The sequence below is a fragment of the Mixophyes fleayi genome, chromosome 1, assembly GCF_038048845.1.
Source record: "Mixophyes fleayi isolate aMixFle1 chromosome 1, aMixFle1.hap1, whole genome shotgun sequence".
In the NCBI taxonomy this organism is placed as follows: domain Eukaryota; kingdom Metazoa; phylum Chordata; class Amphibia; order Anura; family Limnodynastidae; genus Mixophyes; species Mixophyes fleayi.
The window spans coordinates 189,128,144-189,148,146 of record NC_134402.1 but is presented as its reverse complement, the minus strand read 5'-3'; the positions used below and the strand labels follow the sequence as shown (position 1 = coordinate 189,148,146).

The 20,003-nt window shown below is 43.6% G+C and overlaps 1 protein-coding gene across 1 annotated transcript in view; it reads left to right on the top strand.

Moving 5' to 3' along the window:
* Positions 1 to 2,473: 2,473 nt before the first annotated feature.
* Positions 2,474 to 20,003, top strand: part of MLLT1 (MLLT1 super elongation complex subunit) — a 37,652-nt gene continuing 20,122 nt past the window's right edge. Inside the window, exons 1-8 of the mRNA XM_075204667.1 lie at positions 2,474 to 2,737; positions 10,410 to 10,590; positions 12,905 to 12,987; positions 13,074 to 13,217; positions 13,730 to 13,858; positions 13,958 to 14,509; positions 14,908 to 14,995; positions 15,164 to 15,272. Of these exons, the coding sequence (XP_075060768.1) occupies positions 2,726 to 2,737; positions 10,410 to 10,590; positions 12,905 to 12,987; positions 13,074 to 13,217; positions 13,730 to 13,858; positions 13,958 to 14,509; positions 14,908 to 14,995; positions 15,164 to 15,272 (1,298 nt within the window). The 5' untranslated portion in view covers positions 2,474 to 2,725. The remainder of the gene's footprint in view (positions 2,738 to 10,409; positions 10,591 to 12,904; positions 12,988 to 13,073; positions 13,218 to 13,729; positions 13,859 to 13,957; positions 14,510 to 14,907; positions 14,996 to 15,163; positions 15,273 to 20,003) is intronic.

Here is a 20,003-nt window from a genome sequence, read left to right as displayed (position 1 = left end):
GGCCAGCCTTTTTCCAGGTCCTTTGAGGCATTTCTGATCCTATGCTATTTATATCCTGGACCTCAATAAATCTATGAACAAATACACAAATACCCAGATTATTTTTCTGGCTCCACTATCCGTGGTATAATTTTAAACACTTTTTGCACCATTCAATCATTTATTTTTTCCTTTTTTCACCTTTTTCTCTTATATTTCACTTTTTTTTTTATTATGAGGATATTCCAACCTCAATGGAGATATGTTTTTAAGATATTCTACTAATAAAGGCATTAGACCTATATGAACAAGAATCTTATGATTGGTTCCTTTGTCTGTATTCCATTATGCAGTTATTGGCATAGGTATGAACCTATAATGTGAAACATACTTCATTCCGTTCAATCCCAGGTGTTATCCTGTAATGTGACATTTATAGTGTATTACTTCAATTGGATAAGGAGTGCTCTAGTAATCCATTTCTCTTCCTTTTGTTACTCAATGTTATGTAAATGGAAAGAGCACCCCCTCATCATGATTATGATAAAGATATTTAGATGAGGTTTATCCTGACTCTGTGCGGATTACCTCCCCCCTCCTTCGGCATGAAGACATTAGCATGAAATGCATTGGCTTTATAGAAGAGATGGGGTACACCTGTCAGACGTCGTGCTGGACTTGTTCAATAGCGCGATACAAAAAGCGTTGGAGGTGTTGGGCGGTTGGTGTCACAGCATGGTGGTGGGTCACAGCATGGTGGTGGGGGCTTCGGCCTCATGAAGGGTTCACAAAAGCCTTGTGTGGCGGGGGCAAGCGGCGCACAAAGTATAGCTATGGGGGAGCCAGCATCGGTGCATAATCACCCTGGAAAGGCGGCCATCTGCCCGGCTCCAGCTTTAACGGTTGGACCTCTACGGGGGTGTGCCAAGGGAAAAGAGGGTGTGTGGGCACATGATGCAGGCTCCAGGGGCCTACTTGCGGTGCCCACATGGTGGGCTGAACACCCCACAGCAATTCCGGGGGGCGTGCTTGCGGTGCCCACATGGTGGGCAGAACACGCACCCCAAAAGGTTGAGGAATTGAAAAAAGGAAAAAGAACATTGCGCACTGCTTTCCCTGCATTTGTTATTAATTTTTAAATAAAACTGTGACCGTTATTTACGCCAACACCAGCCTGTGCGTTTTTATTTCAGAAAAAGGGTTTGTTTCTTCCTGCGGGATGGCACCAGGTAGGCATATCCTCCTTTATAAGCTGCAGCAGTACAACTCAAATGGCAGAGGACACATTAGTCAGAATTTAGCATTGTGGGTAACCAACTGGTGAGCTAACCTGCCTGTGGTAAAATGTAGCGGATAAGAGGACGCACTCCCTGCCTGGTGTAGCAAGTGCACCGACAATATCTCCCAATGCGAATCTTTCACTAGTGTAGCAGGGGTACATTAGAAGAGGGAAAATCAAAGGATACCAGTAAGGCCAGCAGCGGGTAAGGAAAATACATTTTATTAAAGCTATACTCCAGAAATAACTAGAAGGGGAATATTTTTCTGGGCTTTTCAGAATTGAAATAGCCATGTTTTATTACTTATTATGTAAGCACACACCATAAGTAAAATGCATTGTGCATTTTGATTTTACTTCTCTATGTTAATGAATTTTATTTAAATGTATTCTTTTACATATGTTACATTATCTTTAAGTCATTTACTGCTGGGACATTAGTTTATCCACGTTAGGCTATTAATTAATTGTAATTGCTTTACACAAGTACATAATCCTTAAAGTACCCAAATCATACACCCTGCTGACATACAAAAAAAACCTTAAATACACAAGTGACAATACAGCATCAACAGTCAGTTATCTTTTACGATCCATCTTCATTGAGAAAAACAACCTGTTCCGAATCTTCACATAACCATATCTTGTGCAGGTCTCATATTTAGAGTTAGGCACAAGAACATTTCATATATGTCTGATGTCAACCTTGCGGATATGCGACGCAGCAGACCTATATACATCTTGATACATCTGACTCCGCATGCACACGTAATTGGTTTTTTTTTTTCGTGCACTTTTTACGGCTGCATTCTTAAGAAAAATACGTCCAACTCTACATTAGGCCAGTGCTCGTCTGCAGTTAGTAAATCATCCTTTCTGCATAGAAGGGCTTGTTAATAGTAGGAAGGAACTTAATGACTCTAAAATGGGTTAAGCATTATTAACGAACGACTATATAACACGAATGCATTGACAGCTTTCCAGCAACACAAACAATACCATCACATATCAATAAATTACTTATTTCAGTAATAGCAGGCGGAGCGATAAAACTGGGAATGTTGAGCCGGAACCTGCTATTACTATGGAAACGACAGTACAGCTAACGATTAGTCAGCGATTATGTCAGTCACACCATCCCCGCCTATCGAGTAGGTTTGTCCTCCCCCTCTTTCTCTCTCGTCCCTTCCTGACAGGAAGCCCCGCCCACTGTAACCCTCGGATTGGTCAGATTCGAGGTGGTACATTCCGGTATCCCGGCTCTGGGATCTGCAATCGGAGTGATCCATTAAGGATAGAAGGGGGTTTGGGCCTAATCTGGGGCTGTAGGGCCTTGCTGGATCTGTGCTTTCCTTGTCTCGTTGTGCTGGTCAAGGTGCTAGAACAAGAGGCCGTAGTAGCGGAGGATGTGGCCGTAGGCGCCGTGAAGACCTAAGGAGGAGAGAAAGACGATCTGAACACAGAGACATGGACAGTCAGGTACTGAAAGAGAAAGGCAGGTACCGAGGGGTGATACTAGGTACTGAACACAAGTGATTGAATGTAGATAACATTTATAGGCGTATAGAGATTGAGTTTTAGATAGGTGATACGTTAATAGGAAACGAATTAAGATCATTTAATATGGGCACTGAGAAACCGATAAAGATACTGCTAATAAAGCTTAATAAATATGCCCTGTGAGACAGATGCACAGAAATGGCAATGCAAACAAAGCGAGAGAGAGTCAGGCAGGAGAGAGAGAGAGAGAGTCAGGCAGGAGAGAGAGAGTCAGGCCGGAGAGAGAGAGAGAGAGTCAGGCAGGAGAGAGAGAGTCAGGCAGGAGAGAGAGAGTCAGGCAGGAGAGAGTCAGGCAGCAGAGAGTCAGGCAGCAGAGAGTGAGAGAGAGAGTCAGGCAGCAGAGAGTGAGAGAGAGAGTCAGGCAGCAGAGAGAGTCAGGCAGCAGAGAGAGAGAGAGTGTCAGGAGAGAGAGAGTGAGAGAGTCAGTCAGCAGAGAGAGAGAGAGAGTCAGGCAGCAGAGAGAGAGAGAGTGTGTGTGTCAGGCGGGAGAGAGTGTGTGTGTGTGTGTCAGGCCGGAGAGAGAGAGAGTGTGTGTGTGTGTGTGTGTGTCAGGCCGGAGAGAGTGTGTGTGTGTGTCAGGCCGGAGAGAGAGAGAGTGTGTGTGTGTGTCAGGCCGGAGAGAGTGTGTGTGTGTCAGGCGGGAGAGAGAGAGTGTGTGTGTGTGTCAGGCGGGAGAGAGAGAGAGAGTGTGTGTGTGTGTGTGTGTGTGTGTCAGGCGGGAGAGAGAGAGAGTGTGTGTGTGTGTGTCAGGCGAGAGAGAGAGAGTGTGTGTGTGTGTGTCAGGCGGGAGAGAGAGAGAGTGTGTGTGTCAGGCGGGAGAGAGAGAGAGTGTGTGTGTGTCAGGCGGGAGAGAGAGAGTGTGTGTCAGGCAGGACAGAGAGAAGAAGGGAAGGGGGTCAGTCAGAAGAGAGGGAGGAGGGTCAGTCGGGAGACAGGGAGGGGGTTAGGCGGGAGAGAGAGGGAGAAGGGTCAGGCAGGAGAGAGTGGGTGAGGCAGGAGAGAGAGAGGGAGGGGGTCAGGTGGGAAGGAGGGAGGGAGGGGGTCAGGTGGGGAGGAGGGTCTGGCGTGCGAGAGCTGGTCAGGCAGGAGAGAGGGAGAGTCAGGCAGAAGAGAGAGGGAGAGTCAGGAAGAAGAGAGAGTGGGTCAGGCAGGAGAGAGAGAAGGAGGGAGGAGAGTCAGGCAGAAGAGATAGGGGGGGAGAGGGAGGAGGGTCAGGCGGGGGAAAGAGAGGGGAGAGAGAGAGAGGAGGGTCAGGCGGGGGAGAGAGGGAGGAGGGTCAGGCGGGGGAGAGAGAGAGGAGGGTCAGGCGGGGGAGAGAGGGAGGAGGGTCAGGCGGGGGAGAGAGGGAGGAGGGTCAGGAGGAGAGAGAGAGGGTGGAGGGTCAGGCGGGGGAGAGAGAGAGGGTGGAGGGTCAGGCGGGGGTGAGAGAGGGAGGAGGGTCAGGCGGGGGTGAGAGAGAGGGAGGAGGGTCAGGCGGGGGAGAGAGGGAGAGGAGGGTCAGGCGTGAGAGGGGGAGGAGGGTCAGGAGAGAGAGGGAGGAGGGTCAGGAGAGAGAGGGAGGAGGGTCAGGAGAGAGAGGGAGGATGGTCAGGCAGAAAAGTGGGAGGGGGTCAGGCGGGAGAGGGAGGAGGGTCAGGCGGGAGAGAGAGGGAGGAGGGTCAGGCGGGAGAGAGAGGGAGGAGGGTCAGGCGGGAGAGGGTGGAGGGTCAGGCGGAGAGGGAGGAGGGTCAGGCGGGAGAACGGTCAGGCGGGGGAGAGAGAGGGGGAGGAGGGTCAGGCGGGGGAGGAGGGTCAGGTGGGAGAGAGGGAGAAGGGTCAGGCGGGAGAGAGGGGGAGGCAGGTCAGACGAGGGAGGGAGGAGGGTTAGGAGAGATGGAGGGAGGAGGGTCATTCGGGGGAGAGAGAGAGGGAGGAGGGTCAGGCGGGGGAGAGAGAGGGAGGAGGGTCAGGCGGGAGAGGGAGGAGGGTCAGGCGGGAGAGGGAGGAGGGTCAGGCGGGGGAGAGAGAGAGGGAGGAGGGTCAGGCGGGGGAGAGAGAGGGAGGAGGGTCAGGCGGGAGAGGGAGAGGAGGGTCAGGCGGGAGAGAGAAAGAGGGTGGAGGGTCAGGCGGGAGAGAGAAAGAGGGTGGAGGGTCAGGCGGGAGAGAGAAAGAGGGTGGAGGGTCAGGCGGGGGAGAGGGAGGAGGGTCATTCGGGGGAGAGAGAGAGGGAGGAGGGTCAGGCGGGGGAGAGAGAGGGAGGAGGGTCAGGCGGGAGAGGGAGAGGAGGGTCAGGCGGGAGAGAGAAAGAGGGTGGAGGGTCAGGCGGGAGAGAGAAAGAGGGTGGAGGGTCAGGCGGGAGAGAGAAAGAGGGTGGAGGGTCAGGCGGGGGAGAGGGAGGAGGGTCAGGCGTGAGAGGGGGAGGAGGGTCAGGAGAGAGAGAGGGAGGATGGTCAGGCAGAAGAGTGGGAGGGGGTCAGGCGTGAGAGGGAGGAGGGTCAGGCGGGAGAGGGAGGAGGGTCAGGCGGAGAGGGAGGAGGGTCAGGCGGGAGAACGGTCAGGCGGGGGAGAGAGAGGGGGAGGAGGGTCAGGCAGGGGAGGAGGGTCAGGTGGGAGAGAGGGAGGAGGGTCAGGCGGGAGAGAGGGGGAGGCAGGTCAGACGAGGGAGGGAGGAGGGTTAGGAGAGATGGAGGGAGGAGGGTCATTCGGGGGAGAGAGAGAGGGAGGAGGGTCAGGCGGGGGAGAGAGAGGGAGGAGGGTCAGGCGGGAGAGGGAGAGGAGGGTCAAGAGAGAGAAAGAGGGAGGAGGGTCAGGCGGGAGAGAGAAAGAGGGAGGAGGGTCAGGCGGGAGAGAGAAAGAGGGAGGAGGGTCAGGCGGGAGAGAGAAAGAGGGAGGAGGGTCAGGCGGGAGAGAGAAAGAGGGTGGAGGGTCAGGCGGGAGAGAGAGAGGGAGGAGGGTCAGGCGGGGGAGAGGGAGGAGGGTCAGGAGAGAGAGAGGGAGGATGGTCAGGCAGAAGAGTGGGAGGGGGTCAGGCGTGAGAGGGAGGAGGGTCAGGCGGGAGAGGGAGGAGGGTCAGGCGGAGAGGGAGGAGGGTCAGGCGGGAGAACGGTCAGGCGGGGGAGAGAGAGGGGGAGGAGGGTCAGGCAGGGGAGGAGGGTCAGGTGGGAGAGAGGGAGGAGGGTCAGGCGGGAGAGAGGGGGAGGCAGGTCAGACGAGGGAGGGAGGAGGGTTAGGAGAGATGGAGGGAGGAGGGTCATTCGGGGGAGAGAGAGAGGGAGGAGGGTCAGGCGGGGGAGAGAGAGGGAGGAGGGTCAGGCGGGAGAGGGAGAGGAGGGTCAAGAGAGAGAAAGAGGGAGGAGGGTCAGGCGGGAGAGAGAAAGAGGGAGGAGGGTCAGGCGGGAGAGAGAAAGAGGGAGGAGGGTCAGGCGGGAGAGAGAAAGAGGGAGGAGGGTCAGGCGGGAGAGAGAAAGAGGGTGGAGGGTCAGGCGGGAGAGAGAGAGGGAGGAGGGTCAGGCGGGGGAGAGGGAGGAGGGTCAGGAGAGAGAGAGGGAGGAGGGTCAGGTGGGAGGGAGGAGGGTCAGGTGGGAGAGAGTGAGGGAGGAGGGTCAGGCTGGGGAGAGAGGAGGGTCAGGCGGGGGAGAGAGGAGGGTCAGGCGGGGGAGAGAGGAGGGTCAGGCGGGAGAGAGAGGAGGGTCAGGCGGGAGAGAGAAAGAGGGAGGAGGGTCAGGCGGGAGAGAGAAAGAGGGAGGAGGGTCAGGCGGGAGAGAGAAAGAGGGAGGAGGGTCAGGCGGGAGAGAGAAAGAGGGAGGAGGGTCAGGCGGGAGAGGGTGGAGGGTCAGGCAGGGAAGAGAGAGAGGAAGGAGGGTCAGTCGGGGGAGAGAGGGAGGAGGGTCAGGCGGGGGAGAGGGAGAGGAGGGTCAGGCGGGAGAGAGAGAGAGGGGGGGGGGCGGGTCAGACGAGAGAGAGGGAGGATGGTCAGGCAGAAGAGTGGGAGGGGGTCAGGCAGGAGAGAGAGGAGGGTCAGGCGGGAGAAAGAGGGAGGAGGGTCAGGCGGGAGAGAGAAAGGAGGGAGGAGGGTCAGGCGGGAGAGAGAAAGAGGGGAGGAGGGTCAGGCGGGAGAGAGAAAGAGGGAGGAGGGTCAGGCGGGAGAGAGAAAGAGGGAGGAGGGTCAGGCGGGAGAGAGAGAGGGAGGAGGGTCAGGCAGGGGAGTGTGAGGGAGTGAGTCAGGTAGATGAGGGAGTGTGATGGAGTGGGTCAGACAGAACAGATAGAAGGGGGGCATCAGGCAGACAGGAGAGAGGTGAACTATATCTGAGTAGTAATTAGAGAAAGGGGGAAGTTAAGTAGAAAAATGGAGAGTGAATGGATCAGGATAAGAGAACGTAATTAGGAAGGGCATAGATAGAAGTTAATGCTCACAGGGATGAGTAGGTGAGTGTAAGGGACAGCACTAAGAGAGGGGTTTGGCATGAAATAGGGATGTGTAGGAAGTTCAGGAGAAGGTAAACACCATGACTGATACACCAAAACATATTTGTTTGTTTGCTTAATAATACTCTTCAAATAGCTTTTGTGTCTACATTCTACATAATACAATACTTCCAGCAAACTTCCCTTCCCTTTGTTGACCATTGTACATAGAGTAATGCTGCTATCACACATTTAAGCATGTGGATTACAAAACTTTACCTGAAGTCTGAGAGGAATTTGCATTAAAAATATAAAATGTTTTGTGCATTGCACTTTTACCAATACAATCTGTTAATTCAGTACAGTTGTACTTTTTGCAAACCTAATGCATGAAGAATAGGTTATGTTCCAATATGTTAAATGTGGCGTTAACATTAGAACTCAGTAGTTGGAATGAGCCAGTTAGAAACCATTCATCCTACTTTAATGCCCCTTTCAGACATTAGTGACTAAAGAGCACATCTCACAGGTGTAGTATAATCCCTTAAGAATAGGTTGAATTTGATGGCTTTTAGTCCTTTTTTTTTTATAAATAATCTTGCTAACTAAGGAAGTATGATAGGCTGTACTTCTGTTATTTGTTATAGAGTGTTTACTCTATCATTGTTTCTATTTTAGCATAGCTTTAAGGTCCAGTTAGGGTCAGACTGATTAGCACATGTTATATTCTTGTTCATTTTGGGCTTTGGTGATTCCTTGATCATAATTGCCTGTCCCTAACCTAGTAAGTCAGTACCATTCTATAATTTTCTAGCACATATAAGCTAAGATTTGTTGAAAATAGAATTGCATTTAAAATCGCGTTTAGAAAATGTTATTAAGGATGTGATTCATTGGTGGTGGGAGAGGATTTGGGGAATGAGGTAGATGATATAGGGGTGCTGTGCCCATGAACTATGGATGTTTAGAGGAATTGTAGTAATGCCCTAGTGAGAGATTTCAACTGGTGCAGAGTGCTTGACATTAAAGGGAAAAATGGAGGGTCAGGCCTCCGTGATATTGAAATTGAAGCAAATGACAGGAGTTGTGGCAAAAAGTTGCGCAAGTACAATTTCTTTACGTCTGGACTTGCTTAGTGTTGACTAGTTTGAGACAATATTATTGTATAACATTATAATTTTCAGCATCGCCATTGTATTTTATCTTTTAAGGCTATACTACATAAATTAGTATAACCTTGTTAGAATACATGAGACTGATTGCATATAGCCATTGAGGGAAAATATGTACAATATTGTGGCCATATAGTGTCTTAATTTCTAACCTATTTCACATACCAGTAAATAATACATAACAACCTTTTATTATGGTAATGACCAGTTTAATTTGACTAGTTTTTATTCCTATAGAGTTCTCTTTTATGACATTGTTTTCTAGTTATTTTTTTCACTCCGTAAAGATTGTCTTTGTCTATGCCAAGCTTCCCAATAAAATTCTAAACATTCAAATTGCCGCTGCCATTTTTGTGTGAGAAAATTTGTTGCTAGCTGCAGTTAGTAAACCTGCTTTCTGTTGATTTTGTTTATATCAGAAATTCATTCTTTTTGGGATCTGAGTATTTTCTCAGATGTTATGACTTTGGACCCATTGAACCTTTCCATAGTATAAACTCTTGACCGAAAAGGCTAGTTTTTCTAGTGGCTGTGTCTATATCAAGCCATATAAAGGTGTTGTATTAGCTGTCATGCAAGAAGTCGTTCTTAAAGGGTTTCTCCACCTAAAGATAAAAGTAAGCTATGTACAGCCTGTAGCTGGAAACAAAATAATTTTTTTTGAAGAGTTCACCATTAAGAAGCATGGTTTCATGTTTTCCTTAGCAGTACTGTATTGTACGTGTCCGTAAGGGGAAGAGGTTTTACTTTGTATTTATAGATTTCTATTTTATGGTCATACCAGCCATCAAATAGAGAGAGCTCTATGTTCATGTATGTAATGCTAGTGGTCTAAGGGAAATTTTAAATTCTCAAAAAATTATAATGTATAATAATTTTGCCTAAGCATTTTTAAAATTAGCTAACTGTAATTCAACATTAAAACATTTCTGTTCATCACAAACAGTAAAAAATCTTTGTGACAGCATTTTTGTTACCTTAGAAGATTGTAAGTTACTTGCCTATTCCCTCACATTGGATGCTGCAATATAGAGAAAGTCTGTCTGTCCAGCTCAGGTAATTGGACTAATGTTACACAGTGTTTATTTATGCATCTCAACTCCTGATTGTTTATGGAAAATGTAGAGTCAGAACAAATAATGTAATTTGCTATGCAAATTTCTTTCCTCTTAGCATAGAAAGCAGAGTCTAGATAACTTTGGTGGGAGATTCTCATAGCAAATGTGAAACTTGACTTGTAAAGGAAAGTATGACAGTATAGCCTTATTCTGTGTGAAAAATTGAATGTTTGTCTGTATGATGGTTATACACATTTGAATTACATTGCTATGTCTGCCATTCTGCACTTTGTAAGTAAACAGGAAATATATTGGTTGTGAGAGTTGATCCTCATATCTTGGAAACTTTTAACCATCCTTTTTGATATGCACTCCACATGTATTGTGTGAGGCCTTTGAATTGAGTTCCTACTGCTGGACAGATGGCAAGAGAAGTGCATGAGTTGACTTGTGCCTTTTTGAGAGCATTTTTTTTATTTGCAATGCAAAGTAAAATTCTTTATACTTGCTTATAATAAAATAGTATGTTTTTTTTTAAAACGCATCTCATTCCTGAGTAAAGCAATGAAACTTCCAAGTTTGAGCAATGCATTGACCAAGAGTTATATGGTAGAGAATTTTGGCCCTGAATAACAGATTCCCATGTTGTTCTGGACATTTTATAGAAGGGAAATAACAATTATTTTGAGCTTTACATTGATTATTTACATTCATTCTTTGTAATTTATATGGACTACTGATTTACATTACAACAGTTATGTGATGTTTCTGTGTATTGCTGTGCACTTGTACAAATTTGTAATACATTTGACCATGAATACATGGTCAGACATGTATTTGAATAATTTAGAATTCACTTAACTTGGCGAAGTTGTATCTATATGTTTCTATGATACCTATGACCCAAGTTAGCAGGTCTGCTGCCCAGCCGTCTCTAAGAAGTTTTAGTGACTTTGGCTCCATGTCTTTCTGCAGTGTACTGTTCAGGTGAAGCTGGAGCTGGGACACCGTGCCCAGCTGAGGAAGAAACCCACTACTGACGGATTCACCCACGACTGGATGGTGTTTGTTCGTGGTCCTGAGCAGTGTGACATACAACATTTTGTAGAGAAAGTGGTGTTCAGGTTGCATGACAGCTTCCCTAAACCTAAGCGTGGTAAGTGACCACAAGCCCTTGCCTTCTTGCACTCTGTGAAACTCTTTTTCAATGCATTTGTACATCACTCCTATAATGGATATAGTAATTATTTTGTGAAAAACTTCCTAAAGCAAAACTAAAAATGTTTTCCAATTTTTATTTATATTGGAAAAAACTGTTTTTGTTGTGTGATCTGATCAAATCGCCCCCCATCCAAATAAGGCTCATTTAATAGTCATGTAAGTAAACCATTGTACTGTAACCTATAGGAACCAGCCAGCTTTTACCTTTCGTTAGACTGACTTACGCCAGACAGTTCACAGCTAAAATCTGATTGGTTGCTATGGTTGCAACACATTTCTCATGTTATTATTTTGTATTCCCATTTGCCCCATCATAGATATACATCCTTTTGCTCTGGGCCGTAGTACGTCAGAGCGTGTATCTAGGTTCTGAATGAACAGCAGACAGATGCTTTGCTCTCATCCCTGCCAGACTGGCACCTGGGCTGTTAAGGACAGTAGCTGATTGATTATGCTCCTGTGCGCAATGATCAGTAAAACACAGAGCTTGATGGGCATACGGTGTCTCAGATGCCCCGAGGGGTTGTTATGGAAACCTGGCGACGTTATTGTGATGTCCTCGGGGATTTCCTTCAAAAATCACGCCAGCAGTAAGAGATTACTTGTGATTTTATGGTACAAGTTTTACTGAATGGTAAATAAAATATAAAACTAGTTACAAGTCTGTCCATCCCCAATTTACTTGCAGCACCATGAGAATGTGTTACCTGTTCTGAGTGACATTGCCATGTTTTACATGGGTGTCATACTCTCATACAAAATGCATGAGTGTCACACAGAATGAATACTGGCCATACCCATAATAAAGGAAATTCTTCTTTTCCTCTCCCTTCATAAAGACTTATGCTTTACACTATTTGCAGATGGAGAATATTTTAATAAAATGTAAGCTATGTACCGTTGATCGTGCACCTATAGCTTTTTTGGAGTGCCTAAAGTAGACATATTTCACCACTATATTCTGAACAACAAGCCCGTTGAGTTTGGTTCATTTTTGGGGTTGCTTTGATGGCAAATAACTATGTGAAGAATCATGGAAAATGTTTACTTTTTTTGTTTATATCCTGCCTGGTTTTGGCTATACAAAGGTTTTAAAATAAATAAGATAATTCTATGACTATGCTATGTGAAGAAAGCCCAGTCCCTAACCCTGAAACGCTCCCCCCTGCCCCCCGAAAAAATAAATAAATACAAAATTCAACAGGGTAGACTATGAATGCATGGAACTGGCATGCCTCCTAAACTTGAAATTTGGTCTGTTAATGTATGAAATGAAGGAGTAAAATAAGCTTTCAACCCCATTAAAAGTTGTATCTTTTTCAGGGTAATTGTGCCAGCTAAGATTTTTTTAGCCCCTTGGTGGTGCAAATCTGCTGTTTTATAGAATAAAAATATCAAATGCATTAATAAATACAAATATGCTAACATCTTTTTATGCTTTTATGTCTGTGACTATCTCTGTGAAATCCTGTAGATTTTATTTCAGGGAAAAATACAAATTTGGCAAAAATACTGATTTACAGCTGCATGGGGAATGCAGTGTTAAGCCATTGATACTGGGTTAATTATGTTTCTTTTCTTGTCTATGGTGTTAATTGTATAAGCATCTAAATCATTACAAACATGTATTAATGGCCCTCTACCAATGACTGAGCAGTGTCTGTAAAGTGCTGTAAGTGCTTAAACATTACAAGTGGATAAAAATGAGGATGTGTCCTTTCTAGAATATTGGACACAATTGACTCTTGATCTTATAGAGCTTGTGTACCAGGGGATATTACATAATTAAAGGCTGATACAAAACATTTCCCCTCTCCTCCAGTGTTCGCCTTGGATCTGGTAATCGGTGCTGGCATCAAGCTTATTAATCGGACTAGTGTGCTAATCACTCAGCTTGGCATGCTTGCTTTTTATTCATCTCACTGCTCTACATCAGTGCTCTATACCAGGAAGGAGTACTGCTAAAAGGCTATGGCATAAAAGTGTGCTTCCCATCTGAGTAATAAGCTACTTACTGTACCCTTCCTGGGGGAACAGTGGGGAGTTGTTGAAGTCTTTCTATTTCATTTAAATCACCCTTTTAGTCCCTCTCTTTATGCGTGTGATTGTGCTACTATTGTTTGAAATATACTATGTTTATTATTGTAGTATGGTATTCTTGTGTAAACCCATTTTGAACTTTTCCCTGAAGCCTAATAGTTATGGAAAGTCCAAGCATGCAACACCTTTTTGTGCCTTTCCTCTTGCAGTGTGCAAGGAACCCCCATACAAAGTTGAAGAAACTGGATATGCTGGCTTCATTTTGCCTATTGAAGTGTACTTCAAAAATAAGGTATAGGATGTGTATACTATGGCTATTATTGGAGTATCAATATACCCTTCGGCGTAAAATACAAATTGTCCTTTCTTTTTGTACAGGAAGAACCTAAGAAAGTTTGCTTCACTTACGATTTGTTTCTGAACCTGGAGGGGAATCCACCAGTAAACCATTTGCGCTGTGAGAAGTTGACATTCAATAATCCAACCAAGGAGTTCCGCAGGAAATTGCTCAAAGCAGGAGGGGTGAGCTCTTATAGAGAGAACTACAATTCAACGTAGCTCTACATACAGACATCTGCTTACCTGCCTCTCATCCAAACACACAGATAACAAAGGCTTAATGCACCAATGCCAAATAGCTAGTCAGGGCTAACCTAAAGCTACATTGAACCCAGTAAAGATGGCTTAGTCATATTTAGTATCTGTACTGCAAACTTCTAGGAGTACAATAGACTCCAAAGCTGCATTTACACTGAAGATTCCAGTTTAAATTACTTGTTATATTTTTAAAACCATGGCCATTTATCTTGGCACTTGCATCTTGATTGTGGTACTGTTTCTGCATTTTACAGATTTGCAGCCAAGAGAAAGAAAATCTCAATCAGCTATCAAAATACATTTATCTTGGCCAACACCAGGATCACAAACCTCTCAAAACACGACAAACATGAAAAATGTACTCCCCTGGAAGTAAACATTTTGCATCATCTTGCATACATATATGTACCCTTATAAATAGGCTTTTTATATTGCAGGTGATGGTCATGCCAGAGGGAACAGAGACTGTATCAAGACCAAGCCCAGACTACCCCATGTTGCCCACAATACCCCTATCTGCCTTTTCGGACCCAAAGAAGGCTAAACAGTCATCACATGGGTCAAAGGTTTGTGTTAAGTTTTAAATATTTGTTTCTACTATCTTAATAAATATGAAACATTGTTTCTTCCTTAATGCACAAAGTGACATCAATTTCTTTTTACAGGATGGCAACAAGGACAGCAGCAAAACATCAAAACCCCACAAAGTAACAAAAGAACACAGAGAGCGACAGAGGAAAGATTCAGAAAACAAAAGTAAAGACAGTGAAGTAAACAAGCAAGTTAAGGAATCCTCTTCCTCGCGAAAACCAGTTGAGAACAAACCACCCAAGGATGAAAAGGCACCTATTAAAGTAGCTTTCAAGGAGCAAAAAATGGCCCTCAAAGAGCCCAAATTGGAGAACATGTCTCCAAAAGGGGGTCCATCTGACACCAAACCCTCCAGTAAGAGGCCGCCACACACAGACTCTCCTAAATCTAGCAGCAAAAAGCCGAAGAAGGGAACCTCCAAAGGACTTGTGGTTTCTGGAACTTCTCCTCGTGGACCTCCTAATACCAATACCACTGTCACTAACAGCTCTTCTTACACAGACAAAAAACCGGTGAAGGAAAAAACAGGAAGTAAAGCAGATAGACCCAAACCAGATACTGATGCTAAAAAAGCAGTAGAGGCAGAGGATTCAAATTCTGATGATGAGGGATCATCAAAATCAGAGGTAATGCTTCTGTACCTTTTAATTTTTTACTGGTTTGTAAATGAGTCTAATTTTTTTAATTTTTGGAAACGAATTTGATGGTAGTATGAAGCCATGCTTCATATTTCCTATCTGTATTACTGTTATAGTGATTACTTTGTCCCAATCCACATCTGTATACCCAACTAGAAAATGATTTACATCCTCTCCTCCATATGAACGCTCACTGTCCATGCATCTTCATAACGGTGAAATGTGTGACTGCATGTCTAATGTGTATATATAGAGATATCTGTCTTTTTATATGTTGAAATGATTAGTGTTAAATCACTGTTGCATTCTTTTACCACTTCAGCTTGTTAACGTTTGTTTTCTTCTTTATTTCTTGTTTTTATTATCTCTTTCATTGGTGTTTCAAGTCGGTTCCATCAAGTCCATCGAACAGCAGCTCCAGTTCAGACTCCAGCTCTGAGTCAGACTTTGAACCTTCACAAAATCACAGCCAAGGTACACACATATTGCCTTAAATAAAATAAAGAAGGTCACCTTTTTGGACAGTGTATTGGAATTGTCAGTGTGGACATAAGACTTGATATCCACAACTTTTTTAAGGCTTTTTGTGTTGTAAATATTGTTTTGTTGAAGACTTTTCTGTTTATTAATTCCACTTACCAGGTCCCTTGCGGTCCATGGTGGAGGATCTCCAGTCAGAAGAATCTGATGATGACAGCTCGTGTGGAGATGAGGCAGCATTGAAGAATAAAACAGCAGGTCGAGATTCTCGGTGAGTAATGTGTTAATATTGAGTGAGTAGAGCATCGATATTAGAAAAGATGAAAAAATAAATAAATAAAAATTCAAGGACGTTGTTAGTATGAAGAATTACTAGCAAAAGGTCTGTTACCGAACACAAATTCATTTGTAGAGTTTACAAACTTGCTGCCACCTCTGTTAACTTTCATGTAAATTAATACTTGTCAGCAAATTATATAGAAGTTCATTTACATGTATGTTTGTTCACCTTCACCTTGAAAAATCTAACGTCCTTTTTCAGTGTTGCATTGTTATGTGTATAGATAATGGAGTAAAAATGAACACTGCGATTATATCTCTGGAAAATGTGCGATACATTACTAGGAAATGAGTTTTCACTAAAGGGAAGGATCTGGTGGCGCAGTGGGTGTATCATAAATGTACTTTTTTAGACAGTACTATACTGTTTTGCTCTACATATGTTCCTCCACTGTAGAAGATTTGAGGGTTTGTCTTTCAACTTGATAGTGTTGTTTATAATAGCAACCAAAAGTGATGCTAAAATAGATTCAGGGTTTGGCAAATGTCTCCTCATTTTTGGAGAAGATTCCTCCTCTCTTGCGTTTTACCGGGCATGTGCCGTAGTCCAGTCATGGGAAGTTTCTGAATTAACTTTTCTCTCAGCAGGGTGAATTAGCAAATGATTCTGCTGTAAAGGAAGCATTATATTTGTGTGCGGATTCCTCTGAAAGACTGGGCATTGACAACTTAATGGGAGCTGTATGTCACACCCTCAATATTTAGGACACAGATGACCTTGTGTCTCCTGAGAAGTGTTTATTTAAAAGAAACAATACATTTTATTTTCTGTCCTCTCCTTTGTTAAATGAGTTGTGAGGCGAAGCATGGTCTAAACCTAATAAAAGAAAAAATATCTCACGCAGCCTATTATCATGTTATTTTCAGGACATGATAGGAAAAAATGGGAATATCTTCCTAAGGTAGATGCCCCTATTGCCTGGTGGTCAACAACTACAACCATTCCTATTCAGAATGCTGCCTCACTAAAGGATAGGATGGTTCAGATGGGAAATGTGAATCTTTCCTAAAGTCATTATTTGTGGCTGCTGGGTCCTCTCTTAGACCCGTTTTGGCTTTGGCCCTGGTTTATAAAATGGTCTGAACATACCTACTCTATGGCAGACTTCGGTCATAATTAATGACCTTAGTGGATCATATCCGGGAGGTATGTGACTTTTTTTAGGTGATGTGTGCACCTTGGATGCTGGCCTTATTGCGGACTGTATTTTGGTCTCCGTTGAGGGAGCCAGACTGACCCCTCTGGTTCAAGGCATGGGAGGCTGAGGCAGAATCCAAAACAACTCTAGAGTCCTTTCCATTTGCAGGTGATAATTTTGTCCAACTCAAGACCAAAGAAGTTATCAGGCCACAGGGAGAAGGAGATCTTTCTTCCCTGTTAATACTCTTAAATGGAAGGGTCATAGGTTTCTCTCTTTTAACTTTCAAGGAGAAAATTCTCCACTTCTTGTCAAGGAAAGCAAAGGGGAAACCAGTCTAGGTCAGGTAAAAGACCAGCCACAAAGCAATCAGCATGGAATGGAAGAATAGAGTTTATTTTTGTAGTGCACATACAGTCTGTTTATAGATTGTTCATTTCATTGTTAAAAACTATTTTATTTCATATTCCTTAAAATTGATTAGATAAAATCAACAAAATAGTAGTAAAAAGTGACCAGTAAAAATCAATCAATTAATAAAGCTCAAGTGCACCAATATTTCTACTATATTGTTTCAGTTCTTTGTATTGTTTGTGGTGTGGTTTATGAGCCATCAGATTATTAATCTCCCCATGTTCACATCGATTTAATGTTCATTTTAGATAATTGGTTCATACAGGTATTAATGTTAATGTTAGATTTACTATGATTCTGTTAGTTCTATCCATAATGATTTAAAGGTGAATCAGTTAGTTAAAATGTGGTTCCAACCGCAAGGAAATAATAGTTCGATGCAGCAGGCAAGCACCATTTATTCCCCAGATTATGTGAAGCATCACGATTAGAAATAGCCATCCAATGTGATAGTCAGGGATAACTATCCATAGTGGTGGACACTTGAGCAATCTGTTTAGAATATTGACAGTATTATGAGAAATAATACTGTCAATATAATAAAATATTTGAATCCATTGATCTAACTATGCAAAAATAGAGTGGTAACATGCCAAACACACTTTGATCCACTAGACCGTTGAGATCAGCATCCACATTGTGGATTATTGATCTTGTGGCCGCTTGACATTTATACCAAGACATTTAAAATAAGATTACTAGATTTAAGATCTAACATGCTAAGTTGATGGGGATCACACTTTCTATTGAGTCTTATGAATGTAGTGCCTTCATTAAGACTCATTGGCTACTATAAGGAAGAATGTATAAAATATATAACAGTAAACTAACCATCCTCCCTGTTATAAGAACTGTGTGGAAGATGGAAGCAAAGTCACTGATATTTATGAAGCATATGCATTAATACCGATCAAAAAGATTAGTGCAGAATCATAGTACAACAAACATCATTAACTTTAATTCCTGTATGAACCGAGGATCTAGAATGAACAATAAATAAATGTTAACATTAGGGGGGGTATATTTACTAAGCCGTGGGTTTGAAATAGTGGAGATGTTGCCTAGTTATCATTTATTTAGTGCATTCTAAAACAAAATGACAGCTAGAATCTGATAGCTTGCTATGGGCAACATCTCCACTTTTTTAAACCCACAGTTTAGTAAATATACCCTGGGCAGATTAAAGATCGGATGGCTTGTAAATTAAACTACACCTCAAACAATGCAAAGAACTGAAATTTTATAATAGAAATATCGGTGCTCTCCGCGATTTTTAACTGTTACATCACTAGTTTTATCACACTAATTAATTTTAATTATAAGTTCTATTCTTCCATTCCTATATCTCTTTTAGTGTAGTAGTAGTAGTAGTAGTAGCACCTCAATGTTATAAAAGAGTACTATAAAAAGGATTATACTTAGAGAATTACAGTCTTTAATTTTATTGGTTCAACAATTCTTGGTATCTCTGTAAACAATCAGCATGACAAGCTTGTTTTCTTGTCTTCAGTGACCAGTGGTTCAATTCCACACTAGATTCCAGAGTACGATGGATCATTGATCAGGGCTACATCCTGCATGTTCTGAAGCCCCCTCCCAGGTGGATCTTCACCACAGGTCTTCCTGTAAACAAAGCAAACACAGGCCTTGCTTGAGAGCATACAGTCTTTACTTTATTCAGGAGTAATTATCCCTGTTCTGGAAATCGGGAAGCTTTTGGATTTTACTCAAAAACGTTTTCTAGTGCGGAAATCAGGTAGTGCTTTCAGGACACTTTTGAACCTGAAAGACTTCATTTCACATCTTTCACTATACAGGTTCAAAATGGAGTCTTTGAGATTGGTGATCAGTGTCATGGAGAAGAAAGAATTCTTTCTGGTGTCCATGGACATCAGGGATGCATATTTACGTATTCCAATCTGGGAGGATCAACAGTGCCGAAAACAGCATTATCAATTTTGAGCTCTTTCTTTCGGCCCACTGATCGCTCCAAAGGTCTTTAAAAAGATAAAAGCAGCTATCTTGAGAGCAGGAAACATGCCGATCATCCCTTACTTGGGTGATCTGTAGGTCAAAGCAGTTTCCTCTGCACTTCTCCGAGCCCATATACAGATGACTGCCCATATCTGAGAAACACACGGGTAACTCATAAACTAGCAAAAATTCAGCCGCTCAGTCCTTTCTAGTACTACTTTTGGTTACCATACAGCAGAGATGGATTTCTGTTCATCTAGGGATTAGAGTTCTAGGAAAAATTTTCGACGTTCAGTTTACTCAGTTTCACTAGAGAGAGTTGATCCAGGTACAACTATTATTGAAATAAAACAGATCACATTTTCATTTATTCTGTCAATTCATCAGGTTGTTCCCAAGGACATGATCTTCACTGCTCTGGTGGCCCAACAGAGGTCGGCCATTCATATATTGGGACCGTAACAACAGATGCCAGTCTACAGGACTGAGGGGTGGTCACCCGTCAGTGCCGCTGCAGGGACTATGGTTCCATTAGGAGTTGAAATTACTTATCAATGTTCTGGTTCTAAGAATGGTCTTAAATGCTTTTGTGAATTCTCAACCTCCTCTAAAGGGCAAGCCAATAAAAGTTGAATCTGCCAGTGCCGCAGTGGTAGCATACATTAATAACCAACCATGAAGGAACTTTCTGGTGATGAGAGAAATCTAAGGGATCATGCACTGGACGAACTCAACATTCTGGTGATCGTGGCAGTATTCATTGTGGGGGGTAGTGAACTTTGAAGCGGCCATTCTCTGCAGGAATACTCTATATTCCAGAGAATAGTCCCTTCATCTAGAGGTAGATAGTTGAAAAGTGGGGTAAACCAAATCTCGCCATAATGGTAGCTCCACAAAGTATACTGCTATTGTACAAGGACAAGGGACTCAAAGGCTTCCCTAGTAGATGCCATGTCGTTGCCATGGAGCTTTCCACTCATTTACTTTTTTCCTGTGGTAGCTATGCTACCAGCATTTTCTAAAAAAAAATAAAACTAATTAAAAAGTGTAAGTGTTCAGGCGATTCTATAGCTTCAAATTTTCCAAGAAGATCTTGGTACACACAGATTCTGAAGTCTTACAAGGCAAGAAGTCTG